At 38.1% G+C, this 25,045-nt stretch overlaps 1 protein-coding gene across 5 annotated transcripts in view; it reads right to left on the reverse strand.

Annotated features, from left to right (window-relative positions):
• Window positions 1–24,756, reverse strand: part of TGFBR1 (transforming growth factor beta receptor 1) — a 47,043-nt gene extending 22,287 nt beyond the window's left edge. For 2 of the 5 annotated variants that reach the window (XM_039856044.1, XM_039856009.1), the window contains exons 1-2: window positions 24,605–24,756; window positions 544–789 (exon numbers count right to left, since the gene is read on the reverse strand). In XM_039856044.1, coding sequence (XP_039711978.1) covers window positions 544–789; window positions 24,605–24,686 — 328 coding nt within the window. In that variant the 5' untranslated portion in view covers window positions 24,687–24,756. Of the gene's footprint in view, window positions 1–543; window positions 790–11,540; window positions 11,854–24,604 lie in introns of those variants that run through there. The other 3 variants (XM_039856027.1, XM_039856036.1, XM_039856017.1) reach the window with 3 other exon arrangements.
• Window positions 24,757–25,045: the final 289 nt, after the last annotated feature.

A 25,045-nucleotide genomic window follows, 5' to 3' on the forward strand; every position in this document is an offset into this window, starting at 1 on the left:
GACTGACATCTCAAACTAGAACCTTAAAATTATTCTAATCTTAAGATTATCCTTGAAATTCCTGGCTCTGCCATGTAAAATATGATACAAGATCAAAAATCTAGAAATCATATAATAATTCAAACGTAAAGATTATAAGGCATGGCAAAATTACAAAATGAAGGCTTTGGGACTGTTTAGTGCTACTCTCAATTCCCACCCATTACTGATTGCTTTAAAAGACTGCAGTATTATACAAGGAAGAAGAAATTCACTCCGAGGACAACATAGTAACACTCTGAGGACATACTGCTGCAGTGGGCTTTGTCAGAATTCACTTTTAAGAAGCTACCCTTTCAGGCATAATAGACCTCAGCTATCATGCAATCATCTTCTCAAACAACAAAACACCCAGGAGTCTTATCTACAACTATGGACAAGTTCTTTCTTGCCTCTAAACTGTACAAGCTGGGGTAGACGATTTCTAAGATCTCTTCAAGTTCTAAAATCATAGTCTAAGAGCTTTTCTTGTAGTATCAAAAAGAAAATTACATAACAACTTACCGCCAGTTGGGAGTTTTATTTTATTGCAGTGGTCCTGACTGCAGCAGTATGTTGTCGTAACAGACCCCATTTTTGAAGACGGTGCACATACAAATGGCCTATCTCGAGGAATTAGGTCAATTTCAGCTATACACATGCTATTGTGTATAATTTTATCTGTGGTCTCTGTGACAGAGACAAAGCAGAGCCCATCTGTGACACAAGTAAAATTATCTTTTGTGCAAAGTTGGCAGAAACACTGTAATGCTGGAAAAAGAGAACAAGATTTTATTAGAAAAAGTTCTCAGGGTTAATAATTAGAAATTATCTCATATTCACCATAATACATTCTTGAATCTATTATAATTTTTTACACTGTAACCAACAAAACTTTTTGTTACTCTGCGAAGTTCCAAATCCTGTTGAGAAGCACACATATATGTAGAAGGCAATATAAAATTTAGACTTTTTTAAAATTCAGGTTTTTTACTAAAACTTTTTTGCTTTCAAGTAAGTAAAGTTATGTCCAATTTCATCTAGGTAAGGCAAGCGTTTGTCCTCCCATTTGAAACAAAGTACATTTAAATTTTTAATGGTTATATTTATTAGCTCAGAACTACGCATTTACATACTCCCCCATTAGGGAACAATGTGTGAAAATACTACTACTTCCGCTGTAGGTTAGAAATGTCATTTGGATGTATTTATGGTAATAAAGTAACAGAAATAGATTTGTATTGAGCCACTCTTTTCTCTTGTACAAACCCTGAGAAAGACATGTATCTAGTTAGGATTAGGCTACCTTCTCAGTAAGCCAAGGAGACTGCATCAGCAACAATATATATACGCTCCAACCACACAGGCAAGCTGGCTGCAGAAATGACTGGAGAAACATCACCTCCATGCCCACTTGTATCTATTTGATTTTTATGGCTCAACTCACGGAATGACCTCTTTAGGGAAGTCTTACTCTAATTATCACCAACACCTTTCTATACACACAACAAACATGCCTCCTCCATGCTCTCCAAGAAGGTAACTGCTCCCAAAGTACACACTGTTTGCCAAAATTGTTATTTTTGTTTTTCTCTCCCCTATGAAACTCTAAGCTTCATAGTAATCATTTTTGTAAATCCACATTTAGCACTAAGTCTGGTTATACAGCAGCATTCAAAAAATACTCATTGAATGAATGACAAAATAGGCACTTGCATTTCATTATGATCTCATGAAACTGCAAGGCACATTTATTTAAGTCCAGGCAAACTTTCCAATTACTGGTTGACCAAAAAAAAAAAAAAAAAAAAAAGTCTAGGTATGTGGAAAGGCCACTTATGATTAGACTAAAGAAATTATGTATCTAGAAAAAAAGCAGACAAGCAGGCCAGTAGAAAGCTAAGTCACTGAACAGCCAAACTGCTGTACAAGAAAGGGTTAACTCAGCAGGCCTGAGTTGCTGAAATCCTACACATTTCCAAGAACAGCTTGTCTTCAGGACTGACCCTTGGCCAGTTCCTAGGGGATGAGCTCTGAGCCCTTGGAATATTCTCAGATAAGAATGCTGCAAGTCTATGTGACTGAGCCCTAATAAAAACCTGGTCATCAAGACTTCATTCAGTGAGCTTCTAGTCGGTATCACTTAGCAAGTGCTGTCACATCACTGCTGAGCTATGGCGTGCACCTATGCTACTACAGAGAGAGGACACCTGGAAGCTAGCACCTGGTTTCTCCTGCACTTTCCCCATGTGCCTTTTTCTTTTGATGATTTTATATGTATCCTTCCACTGTAATAAACCATAACCTATGAGTATAGCAGCTTTTCTGAGTTCTACAAGTCCTGCTAGCAAATCGCAGCCTGAAATTGAGTGGTCTTGGGGACCCCAACTCACTTGCTAAACCCAAACCCAGGAATGTCAGTATCTCCTCAAGCAGCTGCTTCTTAGCACACTTGTCTACTTATCTTCATAGACCAGAAAAGTTTTACCTTAATCATTATAAAAACATTTATTCTTTCTTCATGGTTGTTTGAATGAATGCCTCCCAATCACAAAGAAAACTCAAGAAAAGTATAAGAAAGAGACACAATCATAATCTAACATATTTAAGACAGTTAAGAGACAACAATTGTTTGTGGTGAGGTTTGCTGGTGATTAATAGTTCCCTGGGTATAATTTCCTAAGGAGGGATTCTGAACCAGGAACCCATGAACTGACTTCAGAGGGACATCAATCCCATAAAACTGTAGGCCAAATGTTGTGTGTATCTGCATTTTCAAGGTTCATAGCTTTCAAGAGAACCACAAAGGGGACTGTCACCCACAAAAGATTAAAACCACTACAATAAGAGAATGTCATCATTCCCTCCCGGATCCTCTTTACTCATTCAATTAAGGTTTTCTAAGCATTAGCTTTATCAGTTACTCTCTCAAAAGCTTAGTATACAAAGATTAATAACTCATGGCCCTTGGAGCACTCCAAAGACTAGTGAAGGAGAACAGTACAATATGATGTGGTAATTGCTATATATAAAAAAAAAATACTGCCATGACTGCTTTCCCAGTTCCAAGATTTTCACGGCTTCCTTAGAGTATATAAAGTAATAGTTAAACACCTGATCTAACGAAACTTTTACTTTTGGGTTCCAATTTACCACTTAGATTACAAATGCCATGTAGGGCCACACACATCTCACCATTATGATAATCATGTCTTTTATTACCTTGTTTAACTGCTCCCAGCCCCATCCTTTGGAGCTCTATTCAAATAATATCTTTTCCATGACGTGCTCTAAACATCACCTCTACTCTTAAGATAACTGGTCAGCTCCTTTCAATATGTTCCCACAGCCTCTTAGCATACCTTTAGGATAGCACGAATCAATCTATAGTTTGCTATTAAAGTCTCTCATTACATTAAGAAGGGACAAGGTTTTTGGTTTTCTTCCCCCTATCTTTGAATCCTAGCCTCTGAGGTAGTGATCAGAAAAAATGTTTGCTAAAGCAGGAGGTCACAAATATGTCAGGAGAAGGAGGGTAGTCTAAGAATTGTGTAGAAATTTTAAAAAATATTTTCATTTAAAAGATAATCTAAAATGAATAATAAACATTTTAGATCATGTGCAACCACCGCCTAAGCAAGTACTGTAAGTAGGGTTTCACTGCTGCTGCTTTAGCAGTGTTAGGATCCCCTCAGGCCAAATATCCTCATAGCATACTGTATGAGCAAAGGTTTCAAAGTAATTATAACTGGAAGAATGAAAAAATATAGGAAACTGGAATCATCAGAGCCTATGGCAATACAGGCATGATATATTCAAAAGCCAACAGCTAACAGCCAATACCATATATATATATACTACAAATATTACATGGGTCCTATCTTTGTAGTATAATTTGCAAAAGTTCATTAGCAGCAAATGTGGATGTAAGTATGCAATGACATTTTCCCATTCCCACTCCAGCATTAATTGGTTTAGAGAACCATTTAATAAAGATTTCAGTAATGTCATAATGTTAACCTTATCTCAAGTGAACACGACAGTAGACATCTCATTAAATTGGTATTTGAGGAATGCTTGCTGGCAAGTGTTTTGCTTAGGTATGAGGTCTGATTATCCTAAACTTACAAAGCCTTGAAGTCATTGATACCACCTTACACAACATAAGAGAATGGGCACTTGCAGCTTCTAGTATCACTGAAGTTAAAATACAAAAACAGATGTAAAACGAAATCAGACCTAAGGCTATTTTTTCCTAAACATCATCTGTCCGAATGAATAACTGTATTAATCTGAATTCTGTTGGTTTTGTAGTTGTCTTTGTAGTTAATCTGCTGACTTGGTTTAGTTATAAATGAGCCAAAACCACAAAGGTTCTAGTTTCATGCCTCTAGAATTGAAGTAATATTTTGATAAATACATCCCTTCAAAGGGTCATTATAATATGGCATGTTTCAGAAAGTCAGTTCTAAAGGGCTTCTCTTAACAAGTGTTTCAATAAGAACAGATCTCTAGACAAATACAAATGCCATATAATGCAAAGCTTAACCAAATAAGGATTTGAAGGAATTTTAAAATTCTATATCAGCATTCTAAAAGAGCACCTTGACTGAATGCAAGATTGCTGTTAAATGTATATGGTATAGAAATATAGTGTAGGGAAAAAAATAAAACAGGAATTTAAAAATTCTCAATGAATTCATGAGCTTTACTTCTCATTTAAAAAATCATTTATTTTATTAATAATAATTAATAATAGATCAGACTACTAGCTATCTCTTATTAAACTAGAGTTGTTGTTGTTTTAATGCATGTACAGGGCAAAATTTCTATCTAAAAAGGTATACAATGATGTCTTCTTCCCACCCCAGAGTCTGTGTATCTTTCCCTACTCTGCAGCACTTTAATGCACACCCATTAATCTGACACTTTAATTTAATTCTGCAATTTGTCATCAAGCATCTTTATATGCTATCTTTATATGCTATCAGGACTATGGGGTGTAGGATTGCATAAGACAAGGTATCTGGACTTAAGCAGTTCACTAGAATGGAAGAGTAAGGCACTAAACAGATCATTAAGATCGAGTCCTGAGGAAACTGATCAAAGCACTTCACCTCTACTGAGGTAGAAGAGATAGCAAGAAAAGCTTCACAGTCCATTCGAGTCAGAATACGTAAATCTGCTAGATAGATGAAGACGAGAAAGCTAACCTGACAGGAGTTTTTTGCTCATTAGCAGGATTTCATCCTTGGCGGCTAACATCTTAAGTGTTAATAAGACCATCAGATTTAAATAAACACAAATAAAATCTATGTGGCTCTTCTCTGGACTGGTATCCATATGTTAACTAACTGGAGCCTTTCAAGACTCCCAGGTGGTTCAACAGTATAGGTTTAGATCCCTAGACTTTTCTGCTTAATAGCAAAGGTAAGAATCAAACTCTGTTTAGTACTATCTTTCTCCTACCTTGGCCACCTTTTGCTTCTGTTGCCCCCATCTCTATCATTAGCCACGGCTTTCTCACTTCTGAGATGCACATTTCCCCACACTTTAACACCTGAAATCTGCATATTACTTCACAATCAAGGTTAAGAGAAAACTCCAGCTTCAGGACAGAAAAGTTAAGACATGACATTGTTGTTGAAACCTATGCACATGCAAACTTGGCTATGCAAGGAAGGTATTATTCATTTCATCATCACTTTAATTATTTGCATTGGTACCTCTCCTGCAACTAAAATTTAACTTACTCTTGATCTCTATTAAAATGTCTTCACAAAGATTTCATTATGATTCAGCATTGCAATGAAAAGCTACTGTGTTCACAGAAAACTGTCAGTCTCATGCTAGGAAATACAATTACTAGTAGAAATTCCCAAAGATTGTGAAATAAATCACAAAATTTTTGAAGTATGCAGATGTTGGTGTGATATGAAGGACTGTCAGAAACCAAACTAGCTGTCAAAGAAGTGACAATAATAAAGAGAGACAGCAAGACCTTTGGGGTTACCGTCTTCACTGTATTATAGTATTAGAGTGAAAAGTCTCAAGTTGAGATTCTGGCTCTTGGTCCCAACTATAAAGGAAATTTCTATCATTGCCTCATTCCAGTGTGTCTGGAGGTCACAAATCAAAACACTATTACTTCTACCTAATGCCAGGGTTATGAAGGGTTGAGTCACAAGCCTATATACCTACCTGGCTAGAGAAATGGAAAGGTAGACAGCCTGTGAACAGTATATGGAACAGACATTTCTACAAGCTTTGTTGATTAAATAAAAATTAGTACCAGAAACCTCGTCTTCCCAGGCCTAGAGTGACAATGTTTATACAACTTGTCCCTCTTTTTACGCATACACTTTAGTACTTTTTCAACTCTGTTAGTTGGTCTTCTGTCACCCATCTTCCCCCCATCAAGAACTTGACTGAAACATCTGACTGAAATTCTGTTGAATTCAGTGTTCTTTTCTAAAAATTTTTAGAGTATGAGACACAGCTTTCCTTATTAGTTTACATGACACTATACTTCCTTAACTTACTTGCACCATTCAGTTCCTTTGCTACATCTCAGATCTACATCTCAACTTCTTGGCCTTGCACTTGTGCTACAAACTCGTATTTTAATTGCCTTTCAGGAAACATTCTGCTTGGCTTGCCTTCTAGTGCAAAGTCAACATTTTCAAAACCAATACAGCATTATTCTTTTACTGATGATATCTGTCATTAAAAAAAAAAAAAAAAAAAAAAAAAAAAAAAAAAAAAAAAAAAAAGTCCCTGAAAGAAGTCCTTCTTAATGAGACAGCTCGGCACTTTAAAAGGAAGAGAATGAAGATTTCTCTTACCAGAGATGAAATTCCAATCTTTTCACCACTCTGACTTTGCTGGTGATGACCCTTATCTTTACCTTGCCTATAGCACAATTATACTTTATTACACAGTGAGAGTAATTCTAAATATTACAAATATGCACCATCAGGCAGGTTTTGAGCCTAATATGCATAATGCCCTTTATTCAGTCTGCTTAGTCATAGTTAAAGACAGATCACATCACTGTTGACAAAGGTGAAGGCAAAAGTTAGAAGTTATAACAAATCCTTTCATGTACTAATGTCAACCCTTATTACCAGATATCTAGTCTATTCCTTCACTCCAGTTCTTCTGAGAAATCTGCCTTCCTCTCTTCTCTCCACTCCCAATGCTATGCCCCATCTCAAGGAGGCCTGTCCTCTCTTTCATATTTTTTCTACCTCTGGGAAAAGAAGGTTCTCTTCTTCTTTTTTAAAAAACATGCTGCATACCTTTGAACAAGGCTAACATCCTGACCACCAACTCCCTCCAGCCCTGGTTTTGTTCCTCCGAGGACTCACTGGTTCTTAATTCCGCCTCCTTGGGTTATCACCCTGAAGCAACAATGTCAAAGGGAGCTTATCAAAATACCATGATTTATCTAGACATTTCTCCAGATAAATTTCACTTACTTCTGCTACCTTTAAAGTATTTTAAAAAGCATCATTTATAATTTAACATATACCTCCATCTTTGGAGAATGGAGGCATCTCTAAGTTCTCATTCACTTGTTTTTCTACAATATCTCCATTTTCTAGTTTCTTCAGCTTCATTGAATTAGCTGATATAATGTTAACTGCTATCAGAGCAAAGCACACTAAGAATAGGCCATTTAAATGGCAAGATGAGATTCAATAGGGCAATTAATACACAGACCTTCATTTAGGTTCAAAATCAAATAAACCACACAAGCCTAGGATAAAGATTTGCTTAGCAGATTTGGGGAATCTGTTTGACAACAGATTTAAAAAGAGTCAACAGCATTTACTGTTAATTGTAGCCATGGTGATGGGAGAAAGAGAGGGAGAATTGGGCACAAAATCCCACAAATGTCCAATATAATAAGTAATCAGTAAGTGTTACTTGAATATCAATCTGCTATGTAAATATGAGTCAGAGATTCAAAGAACTAAATCGATAAAGTTTGATCTGAAAGGTACCTTAGCTGTGGAGACAATCACCTCATTTTTATAGATGCTGCAACTGAGTCAACTTATCTTACTCCTATACTAAATCAAATCATAAGGTCAGGATGTTTTAATTTTGTTTCATAAGAAATCATTTCCTAACTACAGACCTTCCCCACAATGGAACTGGCTGTCTTAGAAGGTTATGACTTTGTCATTACAGATATTTAAGCAGAAGCTTAATGACAAAGTCAGAGTTCATAAAGTAGGGATCTCTTGCACTAAATAAAAGATTGGTCTAAAACCCTACACTCCTAAAACAAACGATCCAATAAAAAAAATGGGCAGAGGATCTCAACAGACACTTCTCCCTAGAGGATATACAAATGGTCAACAAACATATGAAAAGATGTTCAACGTCACTAGCTATTAGAGAAATGCAAATCAAAACCACAATGAGATACCATCTCATACCTGTTAGAATGACTAGAATCAACCGGACAAGTAATAAATGCTGGAGAGGATGCAGAGAAAAAGGAACCCTCATACACTGTTGGTGGGACTGCAAATTGGTACAGCCACTAAGGAAAATAGTATGGAGCTTCCTCAAAAAACTAAGAATTGATCTACCATATGATCCAGCAATCCCTTTACCGGGTATTTACTCCAAAGACTTAAAAATCATATCCATAAAGATATCTGCACACCGATGTTCATAGCAGCATTATTCACAGCAGCCGGGACATGGAAGCAACCAAAGTGCCCTACGATAGATGACTGGCTAAAGAAGCTGTGGTACATACATACAATGGAATATTACTCAGCCATAAGAAGAGATGAAATTTAGCCATTTGTGACAACATGGATGGAACTCGAGATACTCATGCTAAGCGAAATAAGCCAGACTGAAAAAGTTGAAAATCACATGATATCACTTATATGTGGGATATAAACCTAAAAGCAACAAAGGAACAGGACAAACAGAGATTCATGGACATGGACTATAGACTAGTGGTTACCAGAGGGTAGGGGGTTAGGGAGGAGGCAGATGGTAGATGGGGTAAAGAGGATCAAATATAGGGGGTTAGGGGGAGGGTGAAGTGGGTAAAGGGGATCAAATATATGGTAGCTGAAGGAAACTGGGCTTTGGGTAGTAAACACACAATAGAATATACAGATGTTAAATTATAATGTACACCTGAAAATTATATAATTGTATTAACCAATGTTACCCTAATAAACTTAATTAAAAAAAGATTGGGAAGGAAAGATAAAAAGAAAATTAAGCATGACATAATTTCAAGCCTTATTTTGTCTTCAAAACATGAATTTTCTTCAAAATATAATCTGAGTACATTTTAGGAAAATTTTCAATAAATAGAAAAGAACTGAAATTTGGAAAACAAAACCCTACACTCCTTTAAATAGTAATATTGTTATTTTATAAGTTACAACAAACACTAAACATCACGTTTTCATTTTTTGTCAAATTCAACTTAAATTAACATCTTAAAAGTACAAACAATTACAGCACAGCACCTCGTTTTCTAATTATTTATCTATTTTCTTCATTAAGCTGTGAACTTCCTCAGCTCAGGAACTGGGTTAGTGCTTTATGCATTTCTGCATCTCTAGGTCCTGGCACACAGGAGATCCAGTTTGTGTTTCTCGACTACAGGTCCAAGAAATAGCTCTTTAGCATATGAGTGGTTGCTACCACCAGGTCCTCAATAAAATAACCAAGCAAACACAGTTTCTTTTACCCTTTATTATTTTCATTTTTAAAGTTCTTTTCCTGTCTCCCAGTGCTCTCCTTTCAACTTTCCAAAATTCCCACTTAGGTACCTCCCTCAAGCCTATCTGATGTAAAATATCCCATTGTTTAGAATCCCGTCTCTCCGGATAAATGGAGGGGCAGCCCTACACTTTCAAAATTACAAATGAACATTAATTACCCTCTGCCCCAGAAGGAATGGAATGTAGCCTATACTTGTATATCTATAAAGTGGCTTACATACATGGCTATTAATTTCCTAATAGTTTACATAAGATTGTTTCTAATTTTTCCTATGCATCTAATTAATAAAACTGATATAATAACATGATATTATAAAAGGGAAGACCATATAGCTACCAAAAACCATGATGATATTTTCTATGTACAAATGTAGACTAACCCTCCTGAGATGTATTAAGTCAAAATCTACATAGTGCAGAACGTGTATGAAAGAATATACCTTTAAGAGGACAGAGATAATTAGTACCAGATTCCTAGTCTCAAGAAATTCACGACGTAATGCAGAAAACAAACATGCCACTGATAAAGGGTAATGTATACAAAGTGCAGAGAGAGCACAGAAAAGGGAGATTTCTCTCAAAAATTAACAAGAAACTAAGGTTTAAGGAAGGTCATTCCAGGGAGATGACATACAAAGATACTATACATAGAGTCAGGAATAAGAAAGGTAGTTTAGGAAAATGCTAATAAATCATATAATCATCTTGATGTAAACAAAATATTTGATAAAATTAAACACCTACTCATAAAACAAAAAAGTCACTATACAAAAAAGTCATCAGCTTTTCTTAAACCAACAATAAACAGAAAACAACAATTTAAAAGTACATCATTTATAGAAGCATAAAAAAAATCAAAGACCTAGGAATAAATTCAACAAAGGCAGGTAAGACCTCCACAGAGAAAATGTCAAAGCTTTACTTATTTGATAGACATTTTAAAGGATATAAAATAAAATTTACTTATTTATAAATAGAGGAACATGTCAGCCTCCACACTAGAAGATTCAATACTGTAAAGATGTCAAAATTCTGCAGTTATCTGTAGTTTCAACAAAATCAAATAAAAAATCCTACTATTTATGTGTGTGTGTGTGTGTGTGTGTGTGTGTGTAAATTAAGAAGCAGATAAAAACGTCCTAAGAACAGCCAAAGCAATCTTGGGAGACAATGCTTTTGGGAGACCGATGCTACTAGATAGTAAGACACACCATAAAATAGTAATAATTAAAGACAGTGTAGTATTGGCAAACAGACCAACAGAACAGAGACCCTCATATGTACCTCTACTTATGATAAAGGTGACACTGTAGGGCACTGGGATAAGGAAGGTATTACCAACAAATAGTGCTGGATCAACTGGGCAAACATACTATTTAAAAACGGAAAAAAAAAAAACCCATTTCATACCATAATCAAAAATCAACTCCAGATTGACTATACATTTCAATGGAAAGGTAAAAGAAGGCTTTTAGATGAAAACAGAGAAAAACATTTCAAACATTAATCAAATGGGATTCGAAAAGCACTAACCTTAAAAAAAAAAACTGAAGTTGGACTACATTAAAATATCTTAAAATTAATAAAAAAGACACCATTCTCCTCTGCCATTTTTCCACTGATGTCTTTTCCTTTTTAGATTTACCAAATATTTGTCTGCTTTAATAATGTGTTTACATATAACCAATTTGGGGTTTTATGGATCAAAAAAATTTTTCCTAAATCCTTATTTTCTTTGTGTTTACTTACTTATTCTTCCTCTAGCTTGATTTGCAATCTTCCTGCTTTCAAATTTTCCTTTGGGTACTGCTTTAGCAAAACTCCACTAGTTTTTGATATGTAGGACACTTGTTCATTTCTAAATGATGTGTAATTATAATTGTAACTTCTTCAACCCAGGAATTATTTAGAAAAATATTATTTCCAAGTAGATATAGTATTTTGGCAGCTGCTGCTTCTTTCTCCTCTTCTTCTTCCTCCTCCTCTTCTTCTTCTTCTTTAGTCGTTAATTTTTAATTTGGATGTTCTTTCTAGATCTCCATATTATCAATTTCCTAGAAAACTCCAGAAGTAATTTTTAAAAAATAGTGTTCATGATTGCAAAACTGAAATACATCAAATCTTTGTTATTCAAATATTGCTTTCTTAATCTATAAACAGTGAATTTATCCATTTCTTTTTGTATTTTTAACAATTTGGCTTTATATATTTTGACACTATTTTATTATTAGTTGCATAAAAATTCATGGCATGTCTTGAGAAATGGTACCTCTTTTATCAATATAAAATACACCTCTTCCCTTCCATGCTTTTGTAGCTTGAATTTTATTTTGTCAGGTATTAATCTTATCACAGCTATCTTTTTGTTTTTGTCAGATCTGCCTTTTTCTATTCCACTATTTTCAACTTTTTGATGTTAATTTAAGTGTCTCTTAAAAAAAAACAGCTAGATTTGTAGGCCTGTGTGTATTAACTCAATGTAAGAATCTGTCAAAAGGGAATTTAACCTTTCACATTTACCAAGCATTCATGAACTTACAACTGCCATATATTTACAATTTTTTAACTTAGATTTTATTTTTAAACAAAGTTATGTATGAACAGAGTTTAAGGTGTCAAATAGATCTACAAGACTGTTACACTTACACACATATGCACACAGACACACAGAGGTAGCAGCTCCCCGACACTCAACACCTCCTATTTCCTGCTCTACAGAAGCAGTCACACTTTCTACTCTTGGCTGAGTCACCTGGTATTTAGCTTTATGCACTCTCACCCCTTTGCAGAACGAAGTAAAAATGACTACATTTAGCCATAAGATGGATGATAGATACTGTTAGAAATCTCAGAGACCTGATGAAATACAAATATTGTTATACAAGCTTTAATTTTCTTGCCTCCCCTAGTCTGAAATGTTCATTTTCCTTGTCAAACAAAACGTCAAAACAAGCAGTTCGATTCTAGTTGCAGCCATCTAGAAGAACATAGCTGAATTAAACCAAGCAAGGGCAGAAAAGCCCAGCCAAACTAGAGGGGCTTTTATAATATTTTATAATATATTTTCATAGTATTCTTAAAATATTTTACAAAATTTCTAACCATTGAATCCATGGCCTCCCTTGAGAGCAGGAGAAATCAAGCATCTAGCGTTGTCTCAACTCCTTTCAAGAACACTTACCCTTTAAGACTAAACTATATATATAAAAACTGGGGATTGGGATGCATTGTAAAGAACTTAATAAAATTTTCAGACCTCAAAATATAGATATCTAGAGATTTAACATTAGGAATATAGGTTTCGAATTGCTGGTAGCATTGATCCTGGCATTATGTTACTGAAGAAAGCCTCTAGTAAGGGGTTGGTTATTAAAAGATAAGGGTCTGCCAAGGCTTGATATTACTTATGTTTCAAAGAACTGAAGGTACAGCACAGAATTATTCCATATAGAATTATGTAGCATAAGTATATTCAGCATGGAATTATGACATCTGTACACAAGTCAATAACTACTAGGCCCTAGCTATGGTTTAGAATAGTTCATAAGTGATTATACTCATTTGCTCCATGAGACTTTTTTCCCAGTCCCAGGATCTCTAAGCTAAATTAGATACAAGCACCCAATCGCTCAGGGCAACTATTTCCTTAGGGCACACCATCTGTTTGCAATGCACAGCTAATTCTGAGTCTGGTGGACCTTAAAGAGTATCCCCTGAGGTTTCTGCCTGGCTCCTAAAACTCAATTTATCTCCTTCTCCCATCACAAGGCAAGGGGAGGCTGGATCTGACGAAACTTAAAGGATAGATGAGAAAGAGTGGAAAGGCCCTAGCTAAAAGAATATGTGGCTTTTTTTCTTTAAGGGTAAGGTGAAAAAAACAAAGTGTGATCTTGGAGAGAAAGACTATGTGAGAACAGAAAGACTCAAGCTTATTAAATAGATTAAGTATAAGGAGAGAACAAAAGTAAAATTTACCATGGGAAAATAAAAAGCAAAACAATGGAAAGAAAAAAAAAATAGAGCACTGGCTCACAGGAAAGTGATCTACAGTGCTAATTGTGCTAATTGGCTTGTTTGCTGGTGGGTTAGGGAATTTCAAATCTGCAATGCACAACTATCATTTGTAATTTAAGAAGATAAAAGGAGAGAGAAAAGAAAGAAAAAGAAAAGTCAAGACAACCCTGTGGTTCTCAATCCCTGGTAAATGTCAGGAAAGGGCCTAGAATGTGCATTTCCAAGGGTTCTGGACCTTCGGTGGTTTTATTTCCTTTGGCTATACCAAGTACTGCTGGTTTGTCTGTGTTTAGAGATCAGTAACAGAAACACATCTGGGGTGAGAAGATATTATAGTTTTTTTTTCAATTTCCTCCTCCAACATTTTATTATGAACATTTCAAGCATTCGGAAAAACTGATAGAACTGTGAATACCTATACGCCCATCACCTAAATTCTATAATTGTTACTATTTTGCTATATTGACTTTATCATTATTTACCTATCTATGTGTCTATCTGTTAGGGGTCTGATTTGAGATCTTTCAAAAATTTAGGCAATTAAAAAGAAAATCATTCTCCCTAAAAAAGGCTTGAATCAGAAAAGGGATACTAAACGAAGTTCTAAGTGAGGAGGAAGCCAGATTCCTGTTCAGTCATTAGCTGAAGGATCCTGAAAATATGCCTACTATCCTGAAATGTCATGTAACTTCTGAGCCCGTTTCCTCATTTTTATATAAAGCCAGACAAAATGATATTCATGTCCCCCTTAGTTACGGCCCTTTCTAGCCTAACAATTCGATGATGCTATGAAAAACAATTTTCTTAATAACAATTATCATTTACTTCATGTTTTCTATATGCCGGGAAGCTTGCCACAAGTGTTATGTGCACAAGCTCATTTAATCTTTATAGGTCCCTTAAAATTTTTGAGATACCTCATTTTATGAAAACTATCAACTGATTTTAGTAGCATGCAGCCCCTCTCCAGTTGCACCTCGCTTCTACATCTTCAGTACTCTTCACTAGCACCAATTTCACACTGCTTTGGTGGAACTAGATGGAACTAGCAATCAGAAATTATCTTTCCTCATTGAGAAACATGAGCAAACTCTGGCCCCTGGATTGTAATTTTTTTTCGAAATGTGGAATGAGATAAAATAGCTAAAACTACTTCAACTTGTTTATTTTGGTAAAATAATTACATATAATTATTGTTGAAAGAAATCTACAATACACAATCTTGGTGTTTTTATTTAAATCTGTTGCACACTGAATAACAAAATTATAATGTCAGTTTTTCAACTGCAGAAAGTACTCAAATCAACAGCCATGTGCTAAACAAAGAGACTCAATTAGAGTACATTATGGTTCCATTTGGAAATGAATACATCAAGGAAAAAAGAGCTCCATACATATATTGTGTTGGTATAAATGAAAAACTACAGTTACTGCTTTTCTATCTTTATATTCCTCTTTAGGTTTAACTATCTCCTCCATGTTCAGTGCTTCCAAGTATGTGTATTAGTCCTCATTTCCAGTAGGAAAAGCCATTTGTTTTCGCTTTCATCTGTGAGAACTATTTGTATTTCAATGTATATTTAAAGATCTTATATTGTAGAAATGTAACAGGATGCTTGCACAAGGTGTCCTAGAACTATAAATACACACTATTATGTAATCAGTGAGGTTCACACCTAGAAAATCTAGATGGAACGGTTACTCTGAAGCGAGTGAACAAAAATAAAGAGGGTCAGCCCTGTTGGTTAGACTAGGAAACACCGGAATAGGCCTAAAGTAGCTCAGTAACTACAGAATAAGAAAGTGAATCCACTCAAGTCATGGAGAATAAAACCAAATTCTTCACTTTATTTCCCAGTGGTCCTTATACGAAGAATTCTATAATAGATTCTGCTCAAGAGCAGGGAGAAACTTGTTTTTCCCAGTTGAATCAGCATATCTCTAACCAAAGAATGTCCTTTATGGTAACATATGTCGATATATTTTATATAAATATTGGGGTTACCATGCAATCCACTTATGTAGGGCCACGCTCTCTAAGTAAGTGTGGTCTCTCCTAAAGGAGGTCATTTCTAACATCCCTCACCCACAAAGGAGGCAGTTTTTCAAACAAGAAACCCAAGCAAAGACCCTCTAGACCCTGCTGTCTTGGGCTTGTTTGAAGAAAGGTAAATGTCTGGCTCTGTTCACCTTTGGTTGCAGTACCCAGATGATGTCTGATAAATGGAGACAGGCCAAAAGATATGGACATGAAGAAACGTCTTTGTAAAGCCAGGTTGAATAGTTTCATGTTGCTCTCTACTCATTATCCTCTAGCTTTAAGCAAAGCTTGATTTAAACGTTCCAGCCTTCCATCAGCTGTTCTGTTGGCAGTAGGGTAAGACTAGTGTGTTCCTACTTGGATCAGAGCCTTTAATGGAGAAGAAATATGGTAGCGGCAGTACTAAACCAAACCCTCAAAACACGTTAAAGATTCCAGGGTGAGAAAACAAGAATCAGGCCTGCCAGGTCCAGGAACCTCTTACCACTTGGAGAGTCTCCTCTCATTGCAATCTTCATGTCTGGGGCTCCACATTATTAAGGATGATGGCAGTGTCCTCATGAATTCTCAATAACTGGCAATGAGATCTATGCAAACTCTCAGGTGCCCTTATTGCCTTCACTGCTAGAAAACTCAGAGGTAAGTATCATGCACAAATACTAAAGCTTTCCTCAAAGTTATAGATAACTGTTCTCTTTCTTTTCCTCTTTCACTTATTGGTTCTTATGTTTCTGATCATTAGTTTTGGTCTTACTGCTTGTTTTTATTTCAAGTGTCCTAAATTCTTTTCCAAAAAATGGCCAGAGTACACAAGCCAATCAATGAATAAATTTTTCCTATACAATACGAAAGCTACAAAATAGTGCTCTTCTCAAAGCCGTAAATGTTAGATAAGTATAAAGCCTGTGTGCTAGCTAAAAGCAGTGAACAAAGAAGCTTGGATTACACCTAAAAGTACAGAATTCGAGAGTAGACAGAACTTGGAGTTAATCAATTCCAACCTCCCACCTAACACAAGAATTTCCTTCTCCCACTTCTCAGACAGAAGGTTATCCAGCCTCTGCCTGAATACTTCCAGTGACAAGGAACATAAGACCTTATAATGCTCCATTTTATGTTTCCATTGATAGAAAATCCTCACACGGAGTGAAATCTGCCTCTCAGTCTACCAATTCATTGCAGTTCTTCATTACAGATATGTATTTCCTCTTCCAAAAGACATTCTTTAGCTTAAATATATAATACTTCTCGTTTACTGACCATCTATTGATATCAGGCTATGTGTGTGCTGGGTACTTTATAGACACTATGATACACTATCTTCATAACTATCATTTAAGTTAGATGTTATTCTCCTTTGAAAAGTGAATCCCAGAGAGATATACTGATTAGAATCTAATTCCAGGCAAATATGTGGGGGTTCTTATATCTACTCGCATAAACAAAGATGTTATTAAATTTCTGGCAACCAAGTCACATGATTTGAATGCCTTCAAAACAGAAAGGAAACAAACAAGTTAGGTCAATCCAAAGAGAAAAATAAAGATGGTCTTGAGATATGACTGCACCAGTGTTTGGTTTGTGGAGAAAATAACATGAAAAGCATTTAATGTGACAGCCATCAGGGAGCTCCAAGAGACAGTAAAGGTGACACCTATAAAATCACAACCATGACCTGAAGCCAGTGGTGTAAATGCAGGCCCCAAACAGGAAACTTCCCCTCTTCTACCTCAGCCAGAAACCAGAGCAGATTCCCAAGAGGCCAATCATATAACTGCAAAGAAAGCAGCACAGCCTGAAGGCTAATTTCAGTACAACCAGAAAAGCACAAATAATTCATATATACTTCTATGGTGTTGGGGGGGGGGGTAGAGGCATGGGCACAAACAAAACATGGACTTGCAACCCAGGAGGGAAGAATATCACAGTGAACTGAGCAAGGTTCCAAATCTAAGTTAGGAGTTCAGAGTCAAAATAACTACTACTCCACTTACAGTGGCAGGGCACTGGACTCCAAAGGAGAGAATGAGGTGGAAGGCAAATGGTGATAATCGTTTATTTGCCTAAAGTTCTCTCTCATTTCCAAATAGGTTTCAGTCTTATATCTTGGCTGCTTACTGAATAATTTCACTTGGCTATCCCATCACCTTAAACTCAAAATGCTCAAACTAGACTTCATCTCCCCTCAACCTTTCTCTTGCAAAATTCCTTACTAGTTAAGGCATTATCCAGGGGTAAAAACCCTGGAGTCACATACATACATACATTACATATATATTTTATTTCATGGAGTCCTTCTTAATTTTTGTACTCCATCCACTTTTTACAGCTGAGAACTACTGCCATTCAACAAATATGTACTGAGTGCCTGTGATACACCAGGAACTTTCTATGCACTTGAGATACACTGGTGAACAAAATCAAAAATATCCATTTTCAAGAAGCTTAGATTCTAGTAGGAAAGAGGCAATAAACATGGTAAATACATAATTTCAGAAGACATTGTTACAAAAAAGAAAAAGGAGAGTAAGATCATGGCAATTTTTAAGAGTGGGGCCAGGGTAAACCTCACTGAGAAAAAGGTAACATTTGCGCAAAGACATGGAAGAAGTAAGGGAGGAGACCATGCAGATATGCGGGAGAAGAGCACTCAGGCAAGAAAGTGGCCATGCAAAGGTCTTAATACCAGCTACTCTGATTTCTGAAATGTCATGAAGCCATCCTTCCACTCCATTCCCAATGCCATCATACCAACTCTGAAATCTCCTAGGCAGCCACCCTGCTCTATTTCTTCTGTGGTATAGTTAACATTCTTTTTTCCACATTAAAACCATCCCCCTAATTTTCAAAGCCCATAATTCTCTAAACCCACCCTTTACATTCTGAATTTCCATTCTTCCCCCTGAATCGTTGAAATTTAGCATGCTCCTTTTTCATATACCCTCCCCTGACTAGGAGTGCTTTCCCTCCACCTCTTATCTATGCTTAACACTATCCATCCTGCAAGGCACACAGAGATCAAGTCCCACCATCTCTATAAAGTAGTCTCTGTGCTTGCTATTATTGAATCTATAGTCATTATATTTCCCCAGCATCATATTTCTTGAAAGCAAGTCTCCCTCTTTTTCTATACTTCCTATGTGTTGATCACTATTAAATATTTGCTAAGGTTAAATGAACTATTTCTTCCCAAAGCTAAAACTCTTTACCAACTTCAAAACATTTTTCTTAGCTTTGATAAACTACTGAGACAGAATGATTAAAGAATGATTTTATTAAAACTAATAAAAAAAATGCATTGGGGGACATAGTTCCATAGTGTAGCATTAGCACATCTGCTTTACACGCAGAAGGTCCTGGGTTCGTGCCCCAGTGGAGCCACGGTCCATGGTCTATAGCCATGCCACCCTGAACAAACCCCATGTCTGATTTTGGACGCTAAGCAGGGTCAGGCCTGGTTAGTACTTGGATGGGAGAACACCTAAAAAGACAAGGTGCTATAGACATAAATAACAATTAAAAAAAAAAAATCCATGGGGGATGATAAAGCCAAAATGTTAATGATGGATAGTGACAGCTTTTTTCTTTTTTCTAATTCAAATTTTCAGTTATTTTCAAGTCTGTGTTTATGTCACTTTGAAAAGCAAGGAGACTGGTATGAATCTATATAAATCAATACAAATAGTGAGTAATTAACTATTATTAGACTCACTGGATTCAAATTACCTAAAAATATAATGTCAAAGAAAAATTGCAAGCATCTGAGTAACTTGCAGTTGCAAAGAGGCAAACTGTAATTAAGACAAGCTGAAGCAAATTCTCATGGTTTAAAAAGAAAAAGAAAAAAAAAACCTTTCTGATGAAGTAACCATAACAAGATATTTACTGTATATGAAAACAGCATGTTGTGCTGTAAAGAGTATACACTCTGGAATGCAGTTTTACAAAATGCCAGAGCTCATCTATAAAACCGGACCCATAAAACCAGACTAACTCCATCAATGTTTGAGAAAGTATTCATCTAAAGCAAAGAACACCTACAAATCAACTAATCATAAGTTCATACCTAAGACTGTGGTAACCATAAGAAACCTACCTGCATTATCTGAGCCAAAACTGTACTGGATTTAATTCAGAGTAGCAGCAAATCTTAAATGTTTATGAAGACTGCTGGATTTGATATTGAGAAAATTCAGTAAAGAAAGGCATTAAATATTATCTTAAGTATTGGAGTTAGGCTGGGTCAAGATAGACCACAAATTTTCAGAAGATTCCAAAACTTTTCTAGAGCCAGCACTGTGGGTCAAAGCATAAAAATCCCTGAGAAACACACCAGCATCTGCCCTCAATTCCAGAAGCAGGAAGCAAAGATGTGACCCAATCACATGATATCAAACCACAGTCCATCTGTTCTGAGAACTTGCATTACGTAAGTCACGGGTAAGAAAGAACAGCAAAAAGTATGCGGTTTGTCAGATGTGCAGGGGGTTCTGCAGTTTGAAAAGTCATGTTCTCTCTCACATCAAAAAGGCCATCCATAGAACAATGGCATTTACAAACCCCACTTCACTAGACACGAATGTATCTGATGCAACACAACAGTTCGACAAGAATGATATGGAGCTCGGATAACTGTTTCAACTAGGCCTAGAAGGACCTTTCAAAAAGAGGCCCTCCCCACATGAACAAGATTTATCTCCCTCTTGATTATTTAGAGCATGTCAGTTCCCGATTTAATTTCACTAATAAAGTCGATCATCTAAAATTCTAAACCTAACCAAGTACTGCAGAGCCTTTCAATTACACTTCTTTTCAATTAAACCCCAAATTGTTAGCCATCTTCCAAACTATGTTCAGTCTAGTTTTTTTAATCAATAAGCACTATACCAGGTCCTTTTAACAGCAACATAAAAAAGATACTGACATTCTCTAGAGGACTTTATAACCTTCATTCTCACTCCCTCCCACCTACAGAAGTCACTTTTTATAAGTCCCGTAAAATTCAAGATAACTTCACTTAGGTAAGTCAATCCATTAACCCTGTCCTCCCCCATTCCAAGTCCTTCACATTTTAAAGAGCCATGTAGGGCACCAGATTTGGAATCAGAAAATCAAAGTTCCTGTCTCAGTTCTGCCAGACTCTGAAAAATTCACATCTTTTAGTCGTGCTTTTCCATCTGTAAACTAAAGAGACTTACGACTTTCACCATTAAAATGTCTAGTCTTGGTGGGCACCCCATAATATTCTCCCTCACTTATCCCACTTAGATTACCTTTCTGATTTGTTTCTGGTCACACATTATGGAACTTTCAGAATTGTGGAAAAAAAATAATAGTAGTCAATACATCCAAACCACAGTATATATAAGGAACTTAATTCTAAAGAGTAACTTATCAGCCAGTCAATAAAAGCTTTGATTTCTGCCCTGTTTTAGGCCCCGGGACAGGTACGGACACAGCTCACAAAGAGAGAGCTTAATATTCATAAAATCACCCTCTCTGCACAGTTGAATCCTAGCCACCCTTCAAAGTCAGTTTAAGTCCTAAAGTGTGCAAGAAGCCTCTCCCAATCATTTCAGCCTACATTAATTATTTCCCTCTTTGAATACTGATGCTTCTCTACAGGGGTGATATTAAGAATATTTAACAACTTGCACCATAATGGTACCAACCATCAGAAAGGATGTCTGATCAATCAAAACACACATGGCCCAGTGGGAATTGCTGGTTGAACATCAGCTCTACCTATTACTACTAATATCAAGCAGCAACCTCAAACTTCGATACAACTTTCTTATTTAATCTTCATGATCTCATGAATTAGGAAAAGTAGGTATCATCCCCATTTTCTGCATAACTAGAGGTGAAGTTGGGACCAATAACCAAATCTAATAACCAACTGCTTCTTTCACATCACATGGTTTGTCCTGAATATATATACAGAATTATCAATTAATATTGCATAAACTGTACTTACATGCAACAGTATAAATTCTACATAAATGTTCGGTCAAATGGAATTCATTTAATCAACAAGCATTTACGTGGAACTGAATATAAAACACAGTGCTAGATTCTGTGTAAAAGAAACAAAAAGCCATGATCCTGGCCCTCTGGGTACCTATAACATGTTCGAGAATATAGTTAAACAGTGCAGAAGACAGCAGAAACAGACAGCACAAACTGGCAGTGTTATACAGTTCAGGGAAATAAAGACTTCAAGAACTAAACCAGTACAGGAAGTCAGGACTGAGAACTTCTCTCCTCACACTCCCAAAAGGGGCAAAATTGAGTATGTAGTGAAACTGCTGAAAAGTCAAGAGTCAGTGGGAAATCAGAAATCGTTTGAATTGAGGTTTGCAATAGTGAGAAGTGTTGGATACTCAGAGATGGCCTTAATCATAAGCCTAAGTGCTGAATACAAATGGAAAATCTTATAAACCCTTTGTAGGGATGGATGAGAAAGATTAGCTTGGCAGTAGCCTATAGAAAAGCCAAAAAGAGAAAAACACTGGAAAGCAACTATATTTGAAGGATAACACAGGCAGGACTAAATGAATGGATGCATACAAAGAAAGGAAGAGACATTCAAGAGGCACTAATACAGAGCTGGGTTTCAAGCATGTTTTCAAAGAAAAAAGTTATGAAATGGCAGAAAGGAAGCAAACAGCATTCTCACATAGGATATGGAGGCAAATACAGAGGTACTAAACTGTGTACTAGGGCCCAGGAATCAATTTCCCTAGAGAAATCTATGTTGGAGAGAGAAGCTGAGCAGAGAAATCCCAAACTGATACCCAGACAATAAGGAACTGCAAGTTCTTAAAAAGGAAGCCAAATTATAAATTTTAAAAAGCACTGAGCTTCTCCAGTATGTCTGAAAGGATGGAGTGAACCATCGACATAACCAACAAGGGCAGGCAGACCAGTTGAGGTAGTCTAGACTTAAGAGTGTTAGCACCTGAATCAGCTTTGTATTGTGTGCATGCCAGTGCAGTCTGTAAGCTCCTCCACGGCACTGACTGAGCAATGTTCTGTACATCAATTACTCCAATACTGTTCTTAAATCCAGGAAAACTCTGTCTGTTAGGCTAGGTGGAAAAGAATTAATTGTTATTCAAGTTAATAGTGGTGTGGAAATGTAACTTATGTTTGAAGCATAATAATCTTGATTCTCCTACCTGTCCACACATTTATCTTGCCCCTATTCTTAGACTAATGTCAAAAATCCATTGTTTCTCCTCATGTAGGCCTAGAGTGAGGGGACTCCAGGAATGTACTAGGAGCCAGAAAGCCAACTGGATTTTCGAATTGTGAGAGCAAAATCTAGAAGTGAATACTAAAAATCAATTGCTCATTAGAGAACTGAGAAAGAAAAATAGGCTATGCCAAACAGATATATATATTAAGGTGTATAGGTTTTGGAAACACTAAGCCCTGGTTGCAAATCCTAACTCCAGCTCTTAGTAATTGAGTACGAAACCTCTCTGCACCTCAGTTTCCTCATCAATAAAACGGGGCAAATGTCACTAGCCCTAAGGGTTCGGTTGTGAAGATTGGATAATGTACTTTTGTGTACTTTATGAATCTACATCATAGTAAGCTCTTAGTAGACAGTAGTTATTAGTAATAATTGGCACCCTCAGTCTAGCTTTTGTTTTTGAAAACGACTGGTGTTTTTCATAAAGATAAATTTTCTTTCACTGTATTTAAGTTGCTAACTCTAAGGCTCTACGGTTTAGTTTCTGGTGTTTTATTTAGTTTGGATGCTAACAAATTTTTTTACTCCTCCTTCCACGGGGGTAGGTGATGACCACGTACTCCATCCTGATTTAATATTCTGGAAAACGGAGCAAACATTCTCCCTTGAAAACCGGCTACAGAGACAACTGATTCAAACTACTGTTACTCAAGAAAAGGAACATCACTAGCGATGTTCCTTCGAGGAAATAAAAGCGTTTGATCAATTTACAGAGCTATTCCCATTCGAACATTCCAAATCCCGCAGAGTGAGCAAAAGTTCAAGTTTTTACTACAAAAACAATCTGTAGCCTTCTGGATACTGGATTCATTTCAACTCTTCCCAGACGCACGAAAGAAACATTCCGCTCATCTTCGTACCTCCTGCTTCTCACACAAAGCTTCGCAGCTCCTCTTCCAAAGCCACTGCCGTCTAGAAAAGCAGCCCTTCTCCGCGGGGTCGACCCTGCTGACCCCGGGGTCTTAACCACACTTCTCCTCCTCCCGTCACTCGGAGAAGCCCTGGCGGCTCAGAGCTCACACCCGGTGCGGGAAGCTTCCTCTGACCTCAACCCCGCCCGGGGCCCGGAGAGCCTCGCGCACCAACCCGCTTGGGGTGGGGTGCCGGAGACAACGCCACTTACAGCCCCAGCGCGGGGCGAGGCGGCCAGCGCCAGCCACTCTCACACCCCGCGGCCCGCGCCCACTGGCTCCCCGGGGGCAGCCCCCGACCTCGGACGGCTCTACCCGACGCCACCGCCCCCGGGGAGCCGAAGCTCGGGATGGCCACCCGCTACCCCGCACGTCCAGCCACGCTCGGACACACGCCCCTGCCCCGCCTCTCCTCCCCGCCCGCGGCTCGCGTGGCGGCGGCCAGGCCAGGAAAGCCCGGCCCGGGCGCCGCCACCTGCGCCCCCGGCCCCGCGCCATGTTTGAGAAAGAGAAGGAGTGAGCCAGCGGCCGGGCTCGGCCCGCGCGCATCGCAGCCGCCCGCCAGCCCCGCCGCGCCCCCGCTCACCCGTCGCCCCCGGGACCAGCGTCGCCGCCGCTAGCACGAGGAGGAAGAGCCGGGGGCGCGAAGCAGCGGCCGCCGCCTCCATGGTCCCGCCGCCCCCGCCTGTGGCCCGGCCCGGCCCGGCCGCCGCCTCGCCTCTGCAAGCCTCGCCTCGCCCCACCTCCGCCGCCGCGGCGGCGGCCTCGCTCCGGCCCTTTGTAACTGCTCGGGGCCGCGCGCCCATTGGCTGCCGGGCTCCCGCCGGCCCCGCCTCCCGGCCGTCTGCGAGCGGCTGAGCGGGGCCCAGCCCGGAGCCCCGCCCGCGGGCCCGCTGGGCAGCCAATCCGGAGCCGCGGGCACCCAGCCTCTGGCCCCGCCTTCAGACGCCCCGGGGGCGGTGCCGCCAGCCCCCTGCCCCAGCCAGAGTCGCGCCGCGCTCGCTGGAGACGCGGTAGGGGCAGGATC

Source organism: Pteropus medius, unplaced genomic scaffold (assembly GCF_902729225.1).
Source record: "Pteropus medius unplaced genomic scaffold, Ma_sr-lr_union100, whole genome shotgun sequence".
NCBI classification, from domain to species: Eukaryota; Metazoa; Chordata; class Mammalia; order Chiroptera; family Pteropodidae; genus Pteropus; species Pteropus medius.